Source organism: Dromaius novaehollandiae, chromosome 17 (assembly GCF_036370855.1).
Source record: "Dromaius novaehollandiae isolate bDroNov1 chromosome 17, bDroNov1.hap1, whole genome shotgun sequence".
Classification (NCBI taxonomy): domain Eukaryota; kingdom Metazoa; phylum Chordata; class Aves; order Casuariiformes; family Dromaiidae; genus Dromaius; species Dromaius novaehollandiae.
In genome coordinates, this window is record NC_088114.1 from 4809118 (window position 1) to 4828386 (window position 19269).

The 19269-nt window shown below is 65.6% G+C and overlaps 1 protein-coding gene across 12 annotated transcripts in view; it reads right to left on the reverse strand.

The window, feature by feature from the left end:
• Positions 1 to 19269, reverse strand: part of NCOR2 (nuclear receptor corepressor 2) — a 272197-nt gene that overhangs the window by 63401 nt on the left and 189527 nt on the right. For 10 of the 12 annotated variants that reach the window (XM_064522029.1, XM_064522028.1, XM_064522027.1 and 7 more), the window contains 3 exons: positions 13030 to 13154; positions 12034 to 12206; positions 9274 to 9336 (listed from right to left, as the gene is read on the reverse strand). In XM_064522029.1, coding sequence (XP_064378099.1) covers positions 9274 to 9336; positions 12034 to 12206; positions 13030 to 13154 — 361 coding nt within the window. Of the gene's footprint in view, positions 1 to 9273; positions 9337 to 12033; positions 12207 to 13029; positions 13155 to 16327; positions 16550 to 19269 lie in introns of those variants that run through there. The other 2 variants (XM_064522033.1, XM_064522026.1) reach the window with 2 other exon arrangements.

Here is a 19269-nt window from a genome sequence, read left to right on the forward strand (position 1 = left end):
GCAGGCAAATGCCCTAATCGCATCACGAGGCCGCTGTGTCTGGGCAGGGTGCTGCACGGCGGCCCCCGTACCCGCCTGGCACAGCGAGGCGTCGAGGACGGGACACGTGCCTCCGCCGGGTGCGACAGGCAGCCGGGGCTCAGGCGGACGGGTGGGAGGAACCCCACGGTCCGGGGACTGGAGACCACCGCAGACCGGCGGCAGCCCGAGCAGGGCGTCTGCCGGGATGGGAGGCAGATGGTTGCGCTGAAGGTGGGAGGCACAACCGCATCCGCGCCAGCCCGGGGACACGTGCACCCGCACCCTGCCCTGCGCGTCCCAGGCTCCCGGAGGCCACCGGGGTTGGGACCGCCCAGGCTTTCCGGAAAATAACACCTGGCAGCCTGCGGTCCTTCCCATGACCTGGATCGCCCTGCCTGGGGCCATCCTTAGCCCGCGGCTTGGGAGCTCTCGCAGAAGGCAGCGCGCTGGAGAGCAGCGCAGCCTCTCCGGGGGTTTCCCTGAGCCCGCTGCCTCCCTCGGACGCGGCAGGGTGGCACAGGGCTGGCCCCTCCGGTGGGGCCGGACACCCCCGGGCTGCGGGAGCTGTGCGGCCCAGCTGGGCTGTGCTGGTCGGCCGGCTCCAGGCAGCCCTCGCTGCGAAAGGTGGCTTCCCAAGAGCCAGCAGGGAATGAACCTGCTCGGAGCATCTTCCTCTTTCCTTAGGGGTTTTTCTGTCCACAAACACCACCCGGGGAGCCCAAGACCTGGGAGCACCCAGAGGTCTCCCTCCTCCACCCCCAAACCCGGGTGTCCCCGTCCCAGAGCCGCACAGACCCGACGCCGTGGGACTAGGCACCCCGGAGAGGGGCACGCAGGGACCCCGCGCGCCGCAGCACCCTGCCAGGGAAGAGCTTGACCGTGCCCCCACCTAGCCCCAACGCCAGCCCTCAGCCAAGCTGCTGCCACGTGTCATCTTCGAGCCGCTGTCTGGAGGTGCAGCCCAGCGCAGGGAGCCTCCGCTCCGGCACAGCAAGAAAAACCCGGGGGCACCGACGCTCGTCTCAGCACAGCACGAGCTGCAGCAACCGGGGGCCGAGGGAGGCACCCCCGGCCAGGGCACGCGCGTGGGGAGGGCACGACCGGGGGGGCTCTGGAGCTGCAAACGAGAAGTTTGCACTGAATAGATGGCAACACGTATTTTGGGACAGGTACCCCCCCCCCCCCCCGGGCTCTGGAGGAAACCAGCTGCATCCAGCACAGCAAGGGTTAAAACGCAAACGGTGCCTGGATCCTGCCCCGTCCCAGCACCAGGGCTTATCATATTGCATGTAACACACAGGCATCACACAGCGCGCTGAGCACCACAAAAGGCCGCGGCAAGCCAAGAAACAAGCCTGCGCTTTAACTCTGAAACTCCCAGCGCCGCTCGGGCAAAACCCACGCGCTCCCGCGCCGCGCTGGGACTTTTCAGAAAGGCCGTGCGACCGCGGGCCATCGCCCGCCGGGGGCAAACGGGACGGGCCACCGCCAGCCGCTGCTTGCAAAGCGATGGAGCCCCGTCCGCGGAGCCCCGATGTGGGCAGAGGCCTCGGGGCCGGTGACGATGCCCTGTGCCCGGTGGCGATGCCCCGCGGGGCAGCGGCGTTTGCCTCGGTGCCCGGCGGAGGGAAGCGCCAGCCGGGGCCGGAGGGGCCCTTTTCCGCCGGTGCCAGCGGGCCCGGGAGCGGCGCGACCTTTGCTAGCGGTGCGCGACGGGTGACGCCGGCTCCCGGCTGCCCTTTCCCCCGCTCGGCCGGCTGCGTCCCCGCCGCGCGGCCCCGCCAGCCCCCCGGGAGCAGCGCGCCGCGGCCCTGCCAGCTTGCAGGTGGCCTCGCGGGGACCGCGACCCCATGCAGGGAACCCGGCCGCTCTCGTCTTCGCATTAAAAAAAAAAAAAAGACATAGCAAATCGGCAACACCTGCTTTCCCCCTCCGCCGCTCTCTGCGCGCCTGGGGAGGGCTCGGCTCGCCGGGCAGCAGCCCCCGGCCCCCGGCGGTCCCCGGCAAGGCGCGGACGGCCGCTTTGCAGCGCACTGAAACTACGACTAACGGAGTTATCGCGTCCGAGCGAAGGCGGCTCTCATCGGCGGGGGGGGGGGGGGGGGGGGGACACCGGCCGCGCGGCCCCCGCCAAGCGCGCGGGGTTTCCGCGAGCCCGTCGCCGTACTTACGTGCTCTGGGTCGGGCCTCGCCCGGCGGGGGGGCCGCGCGGAGCGGCAGCGGCGCCGCTTCAGAGCCCCCCCGGGCCCGGCGGCCCGCGGCGCCGCGGCGGGAGCTCTCGGCCGGCGCCCGCCCCGCTCAGCATCGCGCTCCCGCTCCCTCGCAGCGGCCGGAGAAGAGAGCAAAGCCGGTTGCTGAGGTCCCGCGGGCGCCGCGGCTTCAGAGCCATGGGCGGCCGGCGGCAGCGGCGGGAGCCTCCGGAGCCCGCGGCCGCAGCGGCGAGGTGCTGGGGCCACGCGCCCGGGCTCAGCGGCGCTTCCTCCCGCGGGGCCGCCGGGCCGGCGGCATCCTGGGGCTCGCCGAGCGGCCGCGCTCGGGAAGGCGGAGGCGAGAGCCGCCGGCGGGGGGGTGTTTTCCTTCCCCCTCTGCCTCACCTCCTCGCTCGGCGGCTCGGGGAGCCCGTGCGGTTTCCGACGCCCGACGTTGCCAAGAAAAGAAAAAAAAAAAAAAAAAAAAACCACGCAAAAATCAGGAGGAGGAAGAGGCGAGGGGAGGGAGGCGGCGCGCTGCGGCTCGCTGCTGCCGGCCCGGGGCCGCCGTCGCTGCGCGGCGGAGCGGCGAGCTGCTCCGGTGACCGGGCCGCGCTCCGCCGCTGTCACCTCCAGACGGGGCGGCACCGACGCGCGTGGCGGCGGCCCGGGCTGCCGAGGGGTGCGGCCGCCTGGCGCTCGCCGCCTCCCGCCCGCCTCCCTCCCTCGCTCCCTCCCTCGCTCGCTCGCTCGCTCGCTCCCGCCCGGGTGTCAGCGGCGGGGGGGGCGATGCAGGAAAACAAAGCTTGGCTAATAGTTTCCTCCGCTCTGAAGTGAATCAAAGGCGCTTTTCTTTCGGGGAGGTGCGCGCCGCCGAGCCGCGCCGGAGCCGAGGGGAGCGCAGGGGTTTTGGGGGAGGAAGCGGCGAAACACGGCTGCCGGGGCGGCGAGGAAGAGGAGGCTGCAGGCCGGCGGCCTTCCCGGGCGCCGCTCCAAGGCGCTCCGTCGAGGCTGCCCTGCTCCACCCAGGTCCTGGGGAGGGCGGAGGGAGCCCGTAAAAGGGTCCCTCGACGGGAGCTCGCACGCACGAGCGGAGCAAGGGGGGGAAAAAAAGAAATGAGCTCATTGGTACCTGGCCCCCGGCCTGCGAGGGCTTTGGGGGGACAGTGGAGAGCTGCCCCGCACCGGCGGCCGCCCCGGAGGTGCGTTCTCCCCGGGGAGCCCGGCACAGGGCAACGGGGCTCCGGCTCGCTCGCTCTCCTCACCTGCTTCGGATATTATTTCTGCTCCCTTATTGTTGAAAAAATAATGCTCAAAATTAAAATGTAGGCTGTAAATTATAGTAATTACCCAGCAGTTCCCCCTGACAGGCTTTTTGTGTTTCATGTGCTGACACTCACTAAGCAAATCCCAGCAGCTTTCTCCTACATAGACAAGAAACGTTCAGCCAAGTGTGGCAGAAAGCGCAGCGCCGGGAGGGGGGACGCGGGAAGCCGGGGCGGCGGTGGCGAACGGGCTTCATCCCGGGGGACGGCATCCAAAGCGCGCTGGGAAACACCTCGGCCGGGCAGCCAAGAAAGCCCCAAACCCGTCCACCAGCGCTGGGCTGACTCAGCCCCGGCTACGGGACGGGCTGCAGTCCCGGCCGGGAGCCAAACGCTGCAGCCGACCTGTATCGACGCCGGGGCAAAATCCAGCATTTGGGCCAGAAGGGCCAAAGCAAGCAGGCTGCGCGCTCAGGACGCCTGGGGAAGGATCGCATCCGACCGCAGCCTCCTCCGGGCGAACGTGGCCGATCCACACCGCGGATGCGGCTCTGCTCTCGCGGCACCCAATCTGCCCCTGCGAAATTTCCATCTACGGCCTCGCCGCTGCCACGAAGCCCGACGCGAGCTCGGGGCACACCGCGGCACCTCCACCGGCAGGGCCACGGAGAGGGACAACGCGGGCTGCACACCAGCCTCTCCAGCCCACGCTTCATCACCGCCAGCAGGTTTTTACAGTGGTGAATACTTCAGGCTGAAGAGGGGAAGGCTTCGGGAGGAGCCCAAGGGAGCAGAAGGGAGGAACCCATGGAGCAGGGGCTGGATCCCGGCTGCCCCAGGAGACAGGATCTCCTACCAGGCACCGGGCTGCAGCCAACTCCTTTTAAGAGCAAAGGCAGCCCTGCCAGGAAGGAGCGATGGAGGAAGAATGCGAAGACCCACGCAGATATACCTCCCCCGCCGCCCAGCCGGCTGCTAGTTCAAAATAACAGTGCAAAACCAAATTAGGGTCGGACGGGCGCACGCTTGTGCGCGTGTTTACACGCCCGTTCAAGCTCCGAAATGATCCTGTGCAGCGAGACGCCACGCTAAAACGCAGCTACGTTCAAAAAGCACCGGGAGATGGCTGCTTTCTGCCGTGGGCTTTGGTGTCTGTCATTTGGTAGTGTGCGAGGCTGAAGGAATCAGCATTAAACAAAAAACAGCAGGTTTTTTTGTTCCATGGACAAAATGAGACTGGGAAAAAAAAACAGAGTTAGGTCAATCCGAAATTTATCTTACTTTCTAAGCTGATTTTTGGCAGAACTGAAAATGAGCCCTCAAAAGAATACCTTCTGCATCCAAGAAAATACGTTACATCCACCCAAAATGAACTACTTAGAGGTTTTCACGGCTTATTTAACTCTTTGACATTGGCTTTTTACATGCTGAAATAAACGTCAAAATGCTCCATGCGAGCAACACGCACGCTCCCGACCTGCCAGCCCCCTCGTCCTCCCCGCGCCAGAACGAGTCATTGCATTTGACACGATTTCACAAAGAGTTTCGGCCCCTTCCAAAAACACTATTTTCAGTTGCTGCCCATTTACGATGAGTGGGAGTAAATAACGCCGCCTCCTTTGCCAGCCCCGCGCGCTCAGGAGGGGCGGCTGCCAGCCTTGCGTCCACCTTCCCGTGCATTGCCGGAGCGGCGGCGCGGGGCTGCCCGTGCCAGACCCCTCTTTTCTCACCCCGTTACACCCGCTCTCTCCGCGGCCTTCGGGGCGGGCGATGTGCAGCACGGCCCTGCCCCGCTCCGGCAGCCCCGGCCTCGCGGAGGGAAGGCGAGAGCGCGGGACGTTGCTCCCGCCCCTGCGGCGAGCGGAGCCAAGCGCGGCGGGAGCTCAGGTGAGCCAGAAACTGCCGTTTTCACGTGGCCCCTTTTCAAAGTACAAAACCACTTGTGAGACCCAGGGAGGGGAAAACCCAGCGCCGTGACGAGAACAGATACTAGACTTGAAAGCGTAATGAAGACCGTGCAGAAAACTCCCGGTTCATCAGGTTCAGCTCCCCTGCTACGGCGGGCAGCCCTGCAACACAACCCCGCTCAGGCACGCATTGCGCTTTGCTTCGAAACCAGACAGACGGGCCGGGGGCAATAAACCTCGCGGGCTGCTGCAGCTCGGCCCCCGCCCGCCGCGCGGGACTGCCACGCTGCCTCCCGGCCCACCTTCAGCTCCCGGCCGCTGGGCCCGTGCCAGCGGGTCCCCCCAAGGCGGTCGCTGGTAAACATTGCCTTATAGGGGCCGTGCCGTGAAGCCGCCGGAGCCGTCCCGGCCCGTCCTGGCCGGGTGGGCAGAGCTCCTGCCCTGCCGGGGGGAAGGATGCAGGGTAAGTCACGGAGCAGCTCCGGCTCATCGAAACCTCCTGCTTCTAGCTTGCAGTCGCCGTCACAGAAAAGGAGACTACCAGAAAAACGCGCTAGCCCGTAACTACAGCGATTTCGGTGCGTTTTGACAGGCTAGCGAATCAGAGTTAATTGCATAGTAAGTGTCATTAAGCAAGAACTTTCCTCCCGCTGGGTTTTCGTTCCCCTAGTTAACTTTAACAGCGCGGTGCTCCCCTCCATCGCCTCTCCCCACGGACGCGGTCCTGCCTTCTCCGGCTCGGAGCCTCTCCGGCCCGCTCCGCTCGTCGAGAGCATTAAATGCACTTTTACAGACCACTACGGCGCGGTGAGACCAGCCCCGGGCTCTGCAGCCCTGCCCGGCCCCCCTGCACCGTTTCGGAGGGCTGCGGGGTGGAAACCCCCCGGGCGCCGGCCCCTGGAAATGCCACGGGCAGCCGATTCGAAGCACTGCCGCGGCTACTTCCTGGCAAGCAGGGGAATTCGGCTTCTCTGCAGAAGCCTGCCGTAGAAATCGCAGTTTCCCAGGCTGTAACAGAGCAGGAACCAGTACTGCAGCTCTGCGCGGGCAGCGCTCCCTGCCCCACGCGGGCCCCGGCTGCAGAAACGCTCCCGGCTCGGCTCAGGCGGCAGCGGGAACCGCTACGTGCTCCCACGCTTCACCCTCCACGCGCGCTTCGGCGGCTGCGTTTGGGACTCCTTAAATGCACCTCCAGCGCAAAATGGCAAGAGGCGCTTTTTACAGCCAGATGCGATCTCCGAAACAAAGCGGCGCGCAGAAAAGCTGCCTCCGACAGCGCTGCCCTGCTCGGCACCTGCTGCCCCCCCCCCCCCCCCCGGCTCCGCGCCAGCCTGCTTGATTAAAGTCTATGCGTGAAGTTGTGCGTCTATAGGGAGCGGCGCTCAGCAACGCGCGAGATTGGCACCGGGCTGCAAAGAGGGTTGGAACGGCTTAAAGGAGAGCGAGCCAAACGCTTTGGGATGCTCACGGGCACAGTAACCCGAGTCCGCAGCTCCCACCGGCACCTGGGCAGCCGGAGCTCCAGCACGTGTCCTCGGCGTCCCTGCAGCAGGTGCCTCTGCCGAGCGGAGCCGCGGCCGCGAGCACGCCTGCCGGCAGCGGCCCTCCCCGAACGGCCCGCGTTCCCGTCTCCATCTCGCGTTTGCAGCCCTCCGCAGGCCACGGGAACGAGCAGCGATCCGCGCAGGCCGCGCGGGCTGGGGATGTGAATCGACAGCACATCAACAGGACGTGACTTTGGAAAAAATTAAAGCCGTAACGGAGTTGGCACCGGAGCCGCGCGAAGGAGGGGGAAGTGGCAAGGCGGGCTGTGCTACACTCAGCACTTTTCACAAACGGCCTCGGCAAAGGGCTCTGAATCAGCTCCAGGATGTAAAGTCACCCCGCAGCCCCGGGCCCTCGTGGGCTGGCGACGCACGCGCGGAAGGCGGCTGCGGCGACGGCCGCCCACGCGGGGGGACGACGGCGACCGCTGCCCCCGCGCCGCAGAGCGGCAGGGCTCGCCAGCCTCTCCCGCAGAGCGCGGGCAGGAGCTGCCAACGCGGCCGCTGCTCCCGGCCGGCTTGACACGGGTCCCGCAGACGCGACAGACCTCCGCAGCGCGGCGCGAGCCTCGTGCCGTGCCCGCCCCAAGCTGCAAGAGCGACTCGTGCGGCGTCTGCCCCACTTTCCACACCGAGCACCTCCCTCGGGGACCACAGCTCGGGCTCCAGCCGCAGCACCCGCGAGCTCGGGCAGCACCCGCGAGCTCAGACACCGCCCACGGTGCCCAAGAGCTCAGACGGCAGCCGTGGTGCCTGCAGCACCCGCGAGCTCAGACACCACCCACGGTGCCCACAGCACCCATGAGCCCAGGCAGCATCCGTGGTGCCCACAGCAGCACCCATGAGCTCAGATGGCATCCGTGGTGCCTGCAGCACCCAAGAGCTCAGACGGCATCCGTGGTGCCCACAGCACCCATGAGCTCAGACAGCACCCATGGTGCCCACATCAGCACCCACGAGCTCAGACAGCATCCATGGTGCCCACAACAGCACCCACGAGCTCAAACAGCATCCATGGTGCCCACAGCACCCACGAGTTCAGACACCACCCACGGTGCCCAGAGCACCCATGAGCCCAGGCAGCATCTGTGGTGCCCACAGCAGCACCCATGAGCTCAGATGGCATCCGTGGTGCCCACAGCACCCACAAGCTCAGACAGCATCCGTGGTGCCTGCAGCACCCATGAGCTCAGACAGCATCCATGGTGCCTGCAGCACCCACGAGCTCAGACAGCACCCATGGTGCCCACAGCAGCACCCACGAGCTCAGACAGGATCCATGGTGCCCACAGCACCCACGAGTTCAGACACCACCCACGGTGCCCAGAGCACCCATGAGCCCAGGCAGCATCCGTGGTGCCCACAGCAGCACCCACGAGCTCAGATGGCATCCACGAGCTCAGACAGCATCCATGGTGCCCACAGCACCCACGAGCTCAGACAGCACCCATGGTGCCCACAACAGCACCCACGAGCTCAGACAGCATCCATGGTGCCCACAACAGCACCCACGAGCTCAAACAGCATCCATGGTGCCCACAGCACCCACGAGTTCAGACACCACCCACGGTGCCCAGAGCACCCATGAGCCCAGGCAGCATCCGTGGTGCCCACAGCAGCACCCACGAGCTCAGATGGCATCCGTGGTGCCCACAGCACCCACGAGCTCAAACAGCATCCGTGGTGCCCACAGCACCCACGAGCTCAGACACCACCCACGGTGCCCAGAGCACCCATGAGCCCAGGCAGCATCCGTGATGCCCACAGCAGCACCCACGAGCTCAGATGGCATCCACGAGCTCAGACAGCATCCATGGTGCCCACAGCACCCATGAGCTCAGACAGCACCCATGGTGCCCACAACAGCACCCATGAGCTCAGACAGCATCCATGGTGCCCACAGCACCCACGAGCTCAGACAGCACCCACGAGCTCAGACAGCACCCATGGTGCCCACAGCACCCACGAGCTCAGACAGCACCCACGAGCTCAGACAGCACCCATGGTGCCCACAACAGCACCCACGAGCTCAGACAGCACCCGTGGTGCCCACAGCACCCACGAGCTCAGACAGCACCCGTGGTGCCCACAGCAGCACCCACGAGCTCAGACGGCACCCGTAGTGCCAGCACGACTCCCGGGGCTGGGAGGGGCTGAGCGAGCCTCACGCCATTCCCGACTCCCCTCTCGCCTCCCCCAGACCTCCCACCGGAGCTTACTGGGGACAAACCGGCAGCGAGGCAGGCAGGATCCGGCCCCACAGCTGCACCGGCTCCCATGCTCCGACACCACCCGTCCCCGGTTGGATCCGGCAGGAGCCGACAGGAGAAGCAAACAAGCAGCTCACCTTTTTTAGCCGTCTCCATTTCTTCTTCCGTCCAGCGTGAGCTTTCGTTCATCTCCAGAGAAGCTGGGAGGGAGGGAAGGGAGGAGAGACGTCAGCGCGCGAGGGACGGAGAACAGGCGAAGTTCTGCGGGGTCAGAGACGCGCAGAAGGCAGGACCCAACACCAGCCGGTCCTGTACGGACCCCCCGTCCCAGGCCCTGTCCCCGGTGCACGACACAACGGCCTGCAGGGCAGAAGTGCTTCCCCGGGGCAAGGCTCTTCCAGCGAGGACTCGCAACACTTTCACGCTTCAGCAGCCCACGTGGCCTCTGCTTCGGTTTCTTTGGGTTTGGCAGTGAAGCCAGATGGCTCGAGGGAGGCAGCGCATTTCGCGCTGAACCGCTGCCACGCGCTCTGGCCCACGAGCTACAGGTACCAACCAGGGAGCGACGGCAGCTGCCTGCTTGGAGGGGCAGAGGCCGGGTGGGACCGTCCCGCTGGGGACAGACGGAGTCACCTCGACGCTAAGGTTGTGGCGGGCCACCAAGGCGGGCAGCCTCGCTGACAGCAGGCCCCCCTGGAAAGCGGGTGCCGTCACCGGGCGCTGGGACATTTCGGGCCCGGGAGCGACCGGGCCGCGGCCGATTCACGAGCTGAGCGGGGCCCCGGAGCAACGCCGCTCGGAGCGGGATGGCCTCTCCTGGCCGGGAGAGGAAGAGATGGGCGTCAGCACCTAGCGTTCCCCGCTCTCCTCCGCCCCGCGCCCAGCGCTGGGGACACCGAGGTCCTGCTTAAAGCGGTCGCTGTGCAATAATCCTGCTGGCAGTCTGGCACTTGTGAGCAAACCCTACAATAACAAACCAGGGTGTGAGTCAGAGGCAAAAAACAACTCGGTAAGGAAACAGATTTCCGGTTCAGGCTGCCAACGGGTTATTACTCTAAACAACAGGCAAAGCATTATTTCAACAGTGATGAGAGATGTTTTGACAGTGTCCTTTTAAAATGGAAAACAGGCAGATAGGTTAGGTTAAAGGACACGGATGAGGAGAGAGGGAAGCATCTTCCAAGAAGCTTTAAGAGAAGCTGAGACCCCGCAGGAGGACAAATCCATCTCTGATGCCCGTGACCTGCTCGGTACTCGGGAGCCAGATAAGGAATCTCCTTCACAGCTGGCTGAGCAGAACCGCAGGTGTCACCTCTTGTAAGCCAGCGCAGGTCACTTCCTCCGGCAGAAACACGGTCCCCCGGGAACCCGGCCAATACGCGACTGCTCAGCTAGCGCAGGGAAATCGATCCCTCGGGACCTCCCAGCCTTGGGCAGCTTCAGGGATTCGGTGCTTATTTACTCGGAGCAAAGCGTCCCAGACGCGCTCCGCGAGGCCCTTAATTCGGCTTGAAGATACTGTTATTGTATGGTAAAGAAATGTCAAAGAAATGGCCTATTTGGTTTGATTAATGATATTTACTGAGGTTGTGCAGTTATGTAACAGATGCCTACTGGGAGTTCCAGCATGCTGCAGTTAAACCACAATATGGTTTTGTGTTGTTTTTTAATGTTCAATTGGTATTTAAAATGCAATAACTTTCTTAGCCAACCTAAATTAAAGCACTATTGGAGAGACATAAAGCGTAACCAATTGCTGAGATATGTCACTGGAATTGATCCATTTCCTTTTCCCAATTTAACACTGTCAAAAGTCTTCTCCCCCTGCTCACAGCGAAGTTTATCAAGGTCCCTAAGTTACCGGGATAGAAAAAAAAATCCTATCTAAGTTACTGGCATTATCGGCTGCTTCTACGCAGCATCGCTTAACAAGTTTGAGGCGGAGATCAGGGCTCCGTCGCGAACTATTTATATCGTTTGCACGAAGCGGAGCACTGGCAATCAAAGCTTCAGCCAGTTGTCAGCAGAGGAGCGGGGAGGCAAAACACCTCGATGTGATTTACAGCAAATGGAACAGAATAAGCGAGAAATTGCAGAGAAGGGAAGCGACGGGAGTCACCCTCCTTTTATTTCTACTTGCCTTAGGTAGCGCAGTAATAGTTTTGTACTCGATACAGGGGAAACGTAGGAAAATCGGCCAAATTCCTTGATGCATTTGCTTCTCTAAGGCAATCCAGGAGCAGTTTCCAAGGGCAACCACTACCAGTGCTGCGTACGCGAGAGGCAGAGGCACGCGGCGCGGGGCGGCAATGCCGCCGGCACGCTGCCTGCAGCAGGGCCCACCCGCGCGCTGCCCCAGGGGCACGTCCCTCGACATGCCGGGGGGGCTGCACAGGTGAGCGAGGGACAGCCCAATTCCCCGGCTGCAAATGCTTTGGGCGCAGGCAGATTTGGAAGCGGGGAGGGCTCGAGGCCTGAGCCCCTGCACGGTGGCACCACTGCCAGGGGCAGGGAAGGGGCTTGCTGGCAGCACGAGCCCTGCACGGCCCTGCTTAGTGCCTTGCTAAAAAGGGAGTCTCTCTCCTTTCAATCTTCTGCACCGCTTTCCCTCGGAGGCCCTAAAACACGTTACCGCTCAGCTGGGGAAGTCCAGCCTTGCAAACGCCTCTGCTTCGTCTGGGTGTATCGCACGGGGTAACTAACGGGTCAGAGAAGCCCCACCGCCGCCTCCCTGCGAAGGGGGGATTTCTCAGGCCGGACCACGGAGGAGGGAACCCCTCGCTTGCGAGACGGCAACAGGGAGCAGAGCAGGCGGCAGAGCGGAGCAGCCGCCGAGCCCACCCTGCCCCGGCCGCGTCCCGCGTCCCGCGTCCCGCACCGCCCCGGCACCTACGCACCCAGCTCGGCGCTCTGCTGCGGAGCCGCCGCCTCCTCGTTGTTGGCTTCGTTGGCCATCGAGCGGGTGATGCGGCCTTTGCGCCGGCCCTGGCTGTTGGCGGTTTTGCGGCCTTTGGAGGTGACGGTTTCTTTCTCGTCGTTGTCTTCCCCGGACGTGTCGTCATTCTTGTCCCTGCAAAAACAGGGAGGGAGGAAATGACTGCGGGGTCGGCCTGCTTTTCAGGCCAAGGCATTTTTCTGCTCTGCTTGTGTTTGGGGTTTTTTGTTGCTCTTTTGGGGCGCGGGTCTGTACTGTTTTTGCACACGCAGGCCCTTTTCCGACCACCCGTGGGCTGGGTTTGGCGGCGGCGGCGGGGCTGCTTTCTGCAGATGGCTGCAGTTCCACCGCTTAGCGCACGCAGAGACCTGACGGAGACAGGTTTAATACTGGGCCATTCAAATTCATCACTGCCTCCTCCTCATTTATCTTCCTGAAAGGGACCTGCTGGTAAATGTCTTAGCAGCCTAGATATAATGAAGCCAGATGTTCTTTTAAACCAAGTATTAAGCCCATTACAGATAGCGAGCAGCCCGCGTGCCAACCTCTCCCCGCCACCGCGCCGACGCTCCCCGGTAAGTTATGAGCGTGTCAGGCGGGGAGGCAGGCGCGCTTATAAAATTGGTCAAATCCCTCGATCTGGAAGCTCTCACGTTGACATCAATAATGCGAAAGGCGAAGCGCCGCGCTCGGCCGCGCTCCGAGCCTCTCCCCCGGCTCCGGGAGGCTCTTGCAACAGCGCAACGAGCCTGGGACCAGAATGGCTTTGCGGGTTGATCAGGTTTTAAAAAAAAAAAGCACATTGGAGAAGTGTTTTAAAGGTTTGGGAGGGAAATAAGCAGGAGAGCAGGCTCTGCCCTGGCCTCGGCGGGGAGACCTGCGCCAGGCCAGCTGGGGAGGGAGCGCCAGCCCGCACGGCCCCGGCACGCCGCTCCCGGGAGTGGGATGATTTGCTTACTTGGTCAGTTCTTCCTTGTCGTTTTCTGCGTCCTGTTTGTCCTCCTCCTTCTCTCCCTCCTTCTCCTTTTCTTTCTCTTTTTCATCTTTCTCCTCTTGGCTGCTGCGGGGCATCTGCTGCTGCTGCTGCAAAACACGGGACGGTAAAAAAAACAAACCCAAACGCGGCGTCGGGGCGGCCGGCGCTCGGCACCTGGGCCAACCCAAACAACCGCCGCCAAACAACGCCGGGGGCCAGGCGCCGAGGGCAAGAGCGCGGCTCGCGCCGTGGGGCGGCCGGCAGCGGGGCCCGGCGCTCCGTGGGGCGACGGGAGGCCGGGGCAGCGAGCGCGGAGGGCAGCCCCGGCGGGGCGCAGCTCTCGTGCTTGCAGCGGGGAAAGGGCAGAGGCGAACGCAACCCGCGGGCGCTGCATGCAGAGGCCGAGCGACGGCGAGCGGTGCTGCATGGGACGCGTTTCGTGGGAGGGCGAAGGAACCAGGGCAGCGGGGCCGCGATCCTTTTCCGAGCTCCGACCCAACCCGCAGCACGGGGGAGGTAACTCCTGCTGCATCGCCGAGCCGGGAAGAGGAGCACGGCCCCCCCGGCCGAGCCGGGCACGCAACCACCCCAACGCCGCTGCCATCGCTCTCATGCACCAAAGGCATCGTGCTGCTGCAGGGAGGGACTTTGCTATTATAATATTTCTGGATTTTGTTTCAACAGCTGCAGGAAGGAGGATGCTGGGGAGGCCTGGTTTCCCTGACCTCCCTTCCCTCTGGTGAGCGGCAAACAGGAGGAACTTCAGCGACAAGTCAAGAGCAGGGACGGAAATGATTTATCGAACCACGCTGCTCCTAGCGTGCGCAGGGCTGCTCGTCCTGCAAACCCACCCAGGCTCGCCCGGCCCCTCTCCAAACGGCCGGGCTTCCCCCCCACCTTGGGAAACGATGCTGCAATGCAGCGGAGGGAGAAAAATCATCCGAAAGCGGGTTTCTCAGCAGAAAGCCTGATCCCAGGCAGACTGGCCCGGCCGTCACGTTCATTGCTTCACGTTTTCCACGTCTAACGCTTGGGGAAACAGGCTGCCTCCAAAGAGGTGCGGAGCAGATAGACCCCGCGCTGCCCAGCGATCCCAGTGCCTGCAGCGACCGCGGCCCTGCGGAAAGGCGGCCGGGCGCTTCCCGGCGCGGGGGGAGCCTCCGCACGGCTCGGCCCTTCCCAGCCCACGGGGCCCAGCAGAACCGGGACGCGGGCGAAGCAGCGCCGGGCGCCCGAGCATCCTCGACAAGAGCTCACCGAAACCAACCCCCCGGGGAGGGCTGCCAGCGGCATCCTCCCCTGCGAGGTGGCATCCTCCCCTGCCACGCTGGCGGAGGAGTCGGGAAGCGCTGGAGATGCCAGGGGACGCAGCACCCCCAGCCCAGGTCACTCAGCTGTTGGCCTCTTTGGCTTCCCAACCTCTAAAACCAGGGCGAGAGCGTCGCCCTGGAAGCGAGCGGCAGGGAAACGGCCGGCAGATGCCCAAACGCCGGCCGGCAGCCCAGAGGTGCCCCGGGCAAATGGCTCGCCCCGTTCCCTTGCCTGAGTCCCGGCCCCGTGGCGGGAGCACCCGGGCTCCTGGGGCAGAGACTCTCCCATCGTCTGACCTCGTCTCAGCCAGGGAGGCACCGGCCAAGCGCGGGTGCTGCCCCGGCAAGGGGTCCGTGAGCTCCTGCGTGCCAAGGAGAGGAGGAGCTGGCCGGACTCCAAGGCTGCTCCTGCGAACCGTTCCAAGCTAAGCGTGGTGGGACATCGAATTCATGCTTCTCCCACCGGAGAGGAACATCTTGATCCAAGGATGCCCTCTAGTGATTGCCCTGGCCCGGCCGCATAGGGGGCCTGATGCCAGGAGCCGCCTCTAGTGGGGTGGGAAAGCCTGGGGGGGGGAAAGTCTTGGGGGGGGGGGGCACCTTCGGCAGCAGCAGGGTTGCTTTTGCCCCCAGCCCTCTCCCACCATGTGCTGTTTACATGTTCGACGTACACAGACGAGGCAGCATCACCACCCCAAGGCCACGGCAAGGGAAAAGACCCCCGACTCCACCAAGCAGCTGCACCTGCATCTTCTGCCCGAAGGAGACCTCCCGGCCAAACGTCGCTTTGGATCCTCCACTGCTAGCAAGCACGGGGGGAGCGGGGGGGGATAGCACACACCCGTGCCGTGGCTCGGCTGCACAGCGGGGAACGCCGGGAGCTGCCACCCCGGCACACGGGGACCCACCAAGCCCCCGGGAAGCTGCTCCCGGGAAAAGCCACGAGGGGCACGTGCCAGGCTGGAGCTTGGAGCACCTGACCGAGCGCGGGGGTCCTGACACCAGTCGTGCAACCGCTCAGCTACAAACAGCGCTCAGAGAAAGCAGGGGGACACGTCCCCCCGGGCTAACCGAGACTAGGTGCCCCCACGGCTGGCCGGGCCTGTCCCTACGTCACGCTCGGCCTCCGAAGCTTCGGAGCGGGCGGCAGCGGAGGCGGACGCCGAACGGCACTGGGTGACGTAGAGCGGCGCGCATCCCGCCGGGCGCTCCGGCCGCCTCCGGCAGACCACCCGGGGCAGGAGCCGGAGCCATGGCCAGGCCCAGGGAAATCGCGGCAGGGAACCGGCTCCGCGAGTGCCCCCGGGCCGGCCCGGCCCCCCCTCCCCGCGCTCGGCTGCCCCCGCGGTGCACGGGGAGGCTATTCTTAGCCCTGGCCGCGGCCCAGCTCCGGATGATTCAAGGGACGGGACGCCATCCCAAAGCGTGACGGGCCAGGAAATGCTTCCCCGGTGACCAGCCGCCGTTTCCTTCTGATTCACGCTGCCCCAGTTAGAGGTGGACCGGCAGGTGGGTCGGCTCTCGGCCGGGCGGCAGAGCCGCTCAGCTCCCCGCGAGCCCGACCTGCTCGCCGGCCTCAGCCCCGCGGGGACGAGGCGCGACGCCTCCACGAGGCCAAGCAGCTCCGCGCTCCCCGCCTCGCGCGGGAAGGCTAAGGGACGTGCCCAAGGCCGCGGAGCAGGTCGGTGGCGGAGCGACGGGCTCCCCTCCGCCCCGCCCGACCCTCCCTTCCAGGTCGAGCGCCCCGACCGCCGGACCGCCCTTCCTCCGCAGCGTCGCTGCTGTTTGCTTGCGCTGCCAACGCATCCTGTTTACTTGAAAAGGCCCGGGGACAAATCGCGGGCGGTACGCGTGAGCGAGAGGCCGATGCTGCGCCGAGCCCCGGGGCGTGCGCCCGGCCTCGCCCCCCCGAGCGCTCGCCACGCCGTGCTCCGGCACGAGCCGCTCCGTAATTGCGAACATCTGCTCACCTTTGTCCTAAATTCCCACCGGCTCCCGATCAGCCGGAGACGAGTGGAGCGCTGCCAGCCCGTCCGGAGGAGCCCGCGCACCTCCCGGGACCCCCCGGCCGGGGTGGGCGTGGGGACGCGTACGCACGTGCCCTCCCCGGCTCCCGGCCCTCCGCGCCCGGCTGCGCTCCGGAGCGGCGGCCGCCGCGCAGCCATCCGCTCGCCTGCCCTGCCAACTTCATCGGGCTCCCGCGTCGCGGCGATGGCAGCCGCTGCGAAACGCCGCCTCCCGGGGCGCTTTCGGGGCACGCCAGCTCCCGGGCAGGTCCCGGGCGCCAAAGCCTTTGCCCCGCTGAGAACCGGCCAACTCACTGCACCTCACGGCAGCGATGAATCCCCCCCCCGCCCCAACCACAGGCCGTGGGTCTGGCTGGGAGAAAACCCCAGCGAGGAAGAGGTGCAGCTCCTCCCACTCGCTCTGTTTACTTCCTCCGCAGCGGCGGTGCCTGGTGCTGGCGGCCGCGGCGGGCGGGCGGGGGGAGCAGGCTCCCCGCTCGCCTTCTCCCTCCCCAGCCCCGCGACGAGGAGGAGGCGGCGAAACCAGCCCGAAATCGCCCCTCCGCGCCGGCTCGCCGCGTGCCCCCCGCCGTCCCCCCGGCACTTACTTCGGCCTCCGGCTCGCGGCTGGTCCCCGGCAGCGGCTCCCGGCCCCTGCGCGCAGCCCCGCCGCCCGGGCTCGCTGCGCCTCACATTCTCCGGCTCTGAAGGCTTCCTGACGATTTGCATAGTTAAGCCGTAAACTAACCACAACATTCCTCTTATGATTTTGCAATCTGCTGGAATAACGTGGTCGCTCTAAGTCGAGGCGATGAATCATCAGCTATAAACCACAGTCCTCGTCACCGGGGCTCTCAGCGCCGGCTGCAGCCAGCGTGATTAATCTCGGAGGATGCCAAGCTTAACCTACGGCGCTTCGCTAGCTCTTTTCCAAATTTCCGAACCTCCCGAGGACGACCGGCCCGGCCCTGGGCTGCGGCGGGGGCCGGGGACAGCCCCGGAGCGGCTGCGGGCTGAGCCCCGGCCGCACCCCGTGCATCTTGCAAGCTAAGTGCCCGCACGCCCGGTTTGCCCCTTCGCCCGCTTTGCAGCACCCCCAAAACCCGCTGCAAAACTGGGCCTTGAAGGCGCTGCTGGGCTGTGCCCTGCGCCCGGGGAATGGCCCGGTGCTCATGGTGGCTCCGCTGCCTCGGTTTACCCAGCAGCTGGGTCGGCACTGCTCGGCGAGAGCCCTTCCCGCATGGCTGATCTAGGGCAGCCTCTCCTGCATCCTCCTCCTCATCCTCCTCCGCCACCAGGACCAGAAGCATCTTCCCCGTCTCCTCTTCCTCCGCTTGTTCTGGGCCCTGTCCTGCCTTCCCAGCCATGTCCCTCCTGCCGCGCCGGCGGCTGCGGTGCCGCTCCGCAGCCCGGAGCGCTGGCTGCTTCCCCACGAGCCGGTGCCTTTGCCCGGACGCCTCCCAGGCCGGCTGCGCCCCGCGCGGGGATCGGAGAGACGCCGTCGGGAGCCGTGGCAGTGAACCCACCGGGAGAGGACGGCGGCGCTCGCTCTGCTGTTGGCCGCGCAGCCGCTCCCTCGTCCCGGGGAAGCTCTGCACAAAGCGACGCCGGCCCCAAAGCGCCGCGGGCCGGCACATGCGTCGGTGCTGCATGCAGAGCCGGCTGCCCCGCGCCGGCACGGCATGGCACAGCATGGCAGCACTTTTGCCTCCCAGAGTCGGGGGGACGCGTGGGGCTGATGCACCTCTCCTCCTGGCCCCGCTCAGGGCTCCCAGCTCCTCCTGGGCACGGGGACAGGAATTGTCAACCTCTCTGAGAGGCCTTCACCCACCGACCAGAGCCCTGGGCTCTCATGGGAGACAGACGTGCCCCGGGAAGCATCGACCCCACTTGCTCCTTAAATCGGGCCAGAGGTGGCCACTGCTGCCCCCGGCCATGCGGCAAGCGCGTGCCTCTCGTTACCTCTCAAACGCGTCCTTGGGCCACCTGGGCTGGGGTCTCCGCTCGAACGCGGCTTCCCAGCCATCGCTGCGGTTTTGCCCAGCGCCCGCCGCAGCAGTGCGGCTGCACGCTTGCGCTCCCCGTCGCCTTCCAGCTAAATCGGCCTCGACGGGGTGTTTGCAGAGAGTCACGCTATGCTGTGCCATGCTGCGTGGACCCGCAGCCCTCGCCAGCCCGCCCGCCCGGCCAGGCCTCCGCTCCTGAGCGCGGGGCACCAGCCACTCGCTTCTCCCGCGGGCAGCTCCGGATAAACAGCGTTTATGGTGTTTTCCAGGGCCGCTCCGCTCGGGCCGAGGTCACCGCGTGCAATCAGGGAGCCGCAGGTTAAAAACAGCTCAAGATCAGGCAAAAGGCCGCAGCTCTGCAGGCCAGGGCGCACGGGGAGCATCCCTCCTCCCCGCACTTGTGTGGGAGCAACGGCCCCTGCCGCATCTCCAGGGGCTCAGCCCCCCGGTACCCAGCTCTAAGGGTTCAGCAGCAAAGCCCCACTTTCCTCCCCGCTCCGGGCTCTCCCTCGCAAGCGGCTGGGTGCATCTCGCCCCAACGCGAGCATCCTTCCCCCGGCCACCAAAGACCAGGGCCCTGGCACCACCAAGCGCTGCCGAGCCCTCGGGGCCACCCGGGAGCCCACGTGCACCGACACCGAGGCGCGTTCACCGCCGAGGCTCGGCACCGCGCGGCCACTACAAATAGTGCTGCGGCATCTCGCGGATCACAGCCATCGGAGACAGGCTGGATACGGAGCTGGGGAGGGCGGCTTATAAATATCTCTGCGTCGTGTAACTGTCCCAGAGCCCCTGATGTGACCGTCTGGAAGGCTTTGGCCCCCGCTGCCACCCAGGGCCCGCGGAGCCGGGCTTCCCACGGCCGCTCCGGGGAGGAGCCGCAAATCCAAACAAGCCGCC